At 44.3% G+C, this 4,786-nt stretch overlaps 1 protein-coding gene across 1 annotated transcript in view; it reads left to right on the forward strand.

The window, feature by feature from the left end:
- Positions 1-1,281: 1,281 nt before the first annotated feature.
- Positions 1,282-4,786, forward strand: part of LOC103365421 (unconventional myosin-Ic) — a 65,224-nt gene continuing 61,719 nt past the window's right edge. The window contains exons 1-2 of the mRNA XM_008292852.1: positions 1,282-1,394; positions 1,521-1,757. Coding sequence (XP_008291074.1) covers positions 1,668-1,757 — 90 coding nt within the window. The 5' untranslated portion in view covers positions 1,282-1,394; positions 1,521-1,667. The remainder of the gene's footprint in view (positions 1,395-1,520; positions 1,758-4,786) is intronic.

Consider the following 4,786-nt stretch of genomic DNA (forward strand, 5'->3'; position numbering starts at 1 on the left):
AGACCAGTGACTTCCAACCTGGACGTCTCTGCCATCTGTGGGGTTCGGGTCACAAAAGGTTCTGCAAATATCTGATCACATCTTTTCATGGGACAACACTGAAGAAGTGACGCTTTGCTACCATGTAAACACCTTAAATCTACCGTCCCCTCAAAACAACTCAACACAGCCATTCATGTCTAAACCGCTGGCAGAAAACCTTCATACACCCCGAAGTGAAGATGTCCAAATTGGGCCCAATTAGCCGTTTTCCCTCCCCGGTGTCATGTGACTCGTTAGTGTTACAAGGTCTCAGGTGTGAATGGGGAGCAGGTGTGTTAAGTTTGGTGTCATCGCTCCCACACTGTCTCATGCTGGTCACTGGACGGTGAACATGGCACCTCATGGTGAAGAACTGCTGGAGGATCTGAAAAAAAGAATTGCTGCTCTACATAAAGGTGGCCTGACTCACTTTTGTGACACACTGTATATATGAAAGACAAATATGAATTTAAAAATACAGAACTAGAACTAAGTAGAGTCAATATTGAAACCAAAAGTGTAATGAATAATTGGTTGAAATGCCAGCTAAAGGTAATGGACAACAATAGTTAAGATTTTAGCTAAAGGTAATGGACAGTGGTTGAATTGTTAGCTGTAGGCAATGGATAGTGTTATAAGATAAGTATTGTAAGGAGCGTAATTGATAAATAGTTGAAATCGTTTGCCGTATGTCATTGATAAACAGTTTAAAAAAATTAAAAAGCTAGCTTAAGGTGATGTATAAGAGGTTGAAACATCCAAATATTCTGTAACTCCAGGCAGTACAACTACAAACTGAAACCACCCCAAAAACTGAATTGGAAAATATATATTAATATATCCACACTTCTAAAATTAATACTGTTAAATAAAGTCTAGTTTAAAATAAGCTCAGACGAGCATGAGTTGAGTCAGTGATGGAATATTCCTGACAGGGCTATGGAGGTACATCACACACAAAATGTTGGGAACTGCTGACTTGAGCTGCTCCCTTTATTCATATTCTGGGATTTAAACCAAAATAATAATTTAAAAAAATCTGTTCTCCTGCTACGACTAATACATAGCTTCTTTCATTCAAGACAAATGTGTTTACCACTCCCTATAAGCTCACACACGCACGCAACTGTAAGACAAAAGACACATATCCTCTGCATGTGACATCCATCTTGAGTCAGGCTGAGCTCCATATCCTCCCCATGATCCCTCAGCCAGAGAGGAAACATCCTCTGGCTGCAGCGAGGGGAAGCTGGCCTCACTGTGACTCTCCGCTCGGCAACAGGTAACACCCCAACCTTAAAGCTCCAATGCTCGAAACCGCCAGTCACTGCTTTGTCGATCCGTGTGTTAGGAAGTACAGATTTGTCTGTCAGGTAAGAACTCCCACTGAAAGACCAGAGCTTTGTCCTTATATGCATGTAGGAGGGAGATTTGTGATTTACTTACTCGTGTTTCTGATAAGAGTAAAGATGTCTGACAGTCGTGTTTTCGCTCCACAGGCCTCTCTGGGATGGTCCTCTGCCTGACCTGAAGACTTGAGGGAAACAGTGTAATATCTGGGCAGAGCTGAAGAGGAATAGCAGGCACAACACAAGACGGCACCACTCTGAGAGAAAGTAAAGGACAGCGCAGAGGAAAGAGGAACCATGATGGAACTGAAGATCCAGCTGATCCCAACGGGGGAAATTATCCTTCCTCCGGGGAAGAACGGAGAAAACTACTGCCACAACTGCAAGGTTAGTTCTCACACTGTGACCACGTCTGAGGCCAGATCTGGAGTCAGATCTTTCCACTCATCCTTCATTCCACTGGGTTTCATGCAGTCCAGTGGGTAGAAACTGATGCTGACACAGCTGAGGTTACTGAGTTCGTCTCCAACAGGGCTGATGCTGAGAAACATTTACATATTTGAAGAACTGTAAATTGCTTGAGAGTTTACCGTCTGTCAAGTAAACTGCATTGATAAATCCAAAAATCTGTGGTTAGCAAATAAGTTTAAATCCTGTTTGGCCCTGAGCAGTGCTCTCAGAATTAGAAAAGGCATTACTCATATTTAATTATACATGTCAAGATGGACTCTGTAGTTTGTGCAAATGCTGCAGACGTCTGTTCTGTGTAACAGAACAAGAATCGTGCTGACAAGGGATCATTCAGGCCAATAAGAACCTTCTTTAACCTCAGTCAGAGTTCACAGTGCTTTAAGGATCAGTTTGACATTCAGAGTGTTTACCTGGAAGCATCCTGAGTGATGCACAGAGTATGTTTGGATCCACGATACTCTACATATACTGTAAACACAGAGTACAGTGTTGTTTGTCTTTGCTGGGTGTCCTTATTCCCACTGGTGAGTGAACAAACAGAAAGATGTTGCCGGTGTAGCTGCAACTGGATGTCACTGCAGAAACATCCAAAACAGGATTATCTGATTCACTGCCAGTCCGACATCGTTCATCACAGAGATGCCATTTTGGGTCAATGTTTGCGATGGAGCATCTGTTAAAGAGGAACCAGAGATCCTGATTCCTGACCCAACCTTAGCCTCATTAGACCAAGCTGCAGTCACACAGGCCAGGCGCTATTGTAAATCTGTTGTCATCAGTTCCATAATATCAAAAATGAAAAACTGATGTACGATCAGAGATTTACCACCAGCCTCTGCATCCCCTCAGCTCAGCAGTGTGTTGTAGCATCTTTGAACTCGTCGTGCTGTCAGGCCCACAGCGTTAGACTGACTCCCACAGCTCGTATCAGTTCCAGCAGCAGCCACATGTTTTTGGCAAAATAAAAGTTTGTACAACATCTATTGTACGCTGCCTGCTCAGCTCAGAGCTTCAGTCAGCAAGGCTGGTGTCCAGCTGCTGACCACAGTGGAGTCATTTAACAGAAGCTGGTGAAGACCAAAAGCTGAGCAACAAGAGGATGAATGGTGGCCAGAGACACTAAGCATTGCTCCACATCTGCTAATGAGCAAATACGCAACTGACTGCTGACAGGCTCCGTTTAAAAGGTAATGATGTCAGTGTTGTGTGCACCTTGTTAGCGCTGCCCCCATGTGGCAAAAAACCACACACACACACATTTGACCAAAGTAAGAGACACTAGCATTACTATAACTAGTATTTTAAACATCTAAATAATTTAAGATCACAAAATACATTCAGACAAAAGTGTTGCACCAAAAAAGGACAGAAGAGCTTTTTGTCAGAAGCTCTGCTGCTGGAGGACCTGGTTTCAGAGACACTTTGTAAAGTCTAACAAAATAAACCTGATGATGATCAGCAGTGTTCTTGGAGACTGCATCTATTTCTAACAGAAGGTCTATCAGCTGGGGACTGTGGTGAGACGACGCCCTCACACAGACTGGAGCACCTCTCAGTTAGAACTACACTGATTCTTGTGTGAGTAAACATCAGTGTCCTGCTGGGATCTTCTTGTCTGAGCGTGTAGTGCAGCTCTAATGATGTTTCCATGCAGGAAGAGAGACATCTGTTGCTGTCGCACTCTGAGGCATGTGTTGCGTACTGTATGTGTTGATCGTATGTAGGAGGGTCGTAATGAAGACAGCTGATGGCCAGTACCTACATATGCACAGTATCTAAGGAATGAAAGGAGTGAGCGTTTTGGTAGAAGGTACCCTTTGGTACAGTTCAAGCATGGGCTGACACAGGCTTTGGATTTATAGTGAAAGGAATGTGGCGTGGCTAATGTAGCCGCTGTGTGCTGCTTGGAGATGATTGGGGAGGTGTGGAATGTACTGTAGCCGGGATGGGAGGAAACGACAAAGACATTCCAGCTCTCAGCTTCATTTGTTCCCCTTACCACATTCCTCTCAGGTCAGAGCGCCTGCTGTCCCTAGATGTGTGTGAAAGGTGTGTGTTACAGTCCCTGAGCCTTGGCATCAAACTCTGCAGCCTATTTATGCCGACTGGATTGCTCGGGACAGTCCTGAAGTCCATAATTTAGTTTCCAGATATACTTCTGACAAGTTCTGTTGGACCTTTTTTCTGCATTTCAGCAGTTATTTCAATGACAAACTGAAGCGGTGTAAAGTTTTGTGAGGTTGAACCTGGAAAATATGATGCGAGCTGAGACTGAAGCAAATATTTGACACTGTTTGCTGATTTTGGCTCCAAGTCGTGGGTTGGAGGAGAAACAGTCAGCGGGTCTGGAGGTGTGGGGTCAGCGTCACCAGCCTCTCCCTCCAGCACAGTCTGTTTAACACTGCCTTGTCAACAGGATGCAACCTGTGTGTGTGTGTGTGTGTGTGTGTGTGTGTGTGTGTGTGTGGCTCCATGCTGTAGCGACCGCTCCCCCCTCTGGCAGTGCAGCCATACTACAGTCCAGCTGGAGCGGTGACACCACCTGTCCAGCTGGCTGAGGTCACCTTCACATAAGCGCATGTTGCATAAGCGCAGTAATACCTGGAAGGACACTCAGGCTGCTCCAGGTGCTGACATTTACTTTGTCATATGAGGAACGTGTCCCGCTGTCATCACCGGGTCATCACTTCGGTGTTTTGGGGGATTTTTAGCAAAAAAAAAGTTGGTATAAGCTGTGATTTTTATTTTTTAACTTTTACATTATTTTAAACACGGAACATCTTCGATACTAACCAACACAAATAATCAATAAATAGTTGGAGAACTGTGATATTGATCCATCAGTAATGCACAAAATATGAACAATTAAAAAGAGCTTCAGGGAAGTTTATTTTGTGAGTTGTGGCTGAAGCTTTCCATGGAGGAGGAGGCTGGCCGGTCCTGCT

This window comes from Stegastes partitus, unplaced genomic scaffold (genome assembly GCF_000690725.1).
Source record: "Stegastes partitus isolate 25-593 unplaced genomic scaffold, Stegastes_partitus-1.0.2 Scaffold838, whole genome shotgun sequence".
NCBI lineage: Eukaryota > Metazoa > Chordata > Actinopteri > Pomacentridae > Stegastes > Stegastes partitus.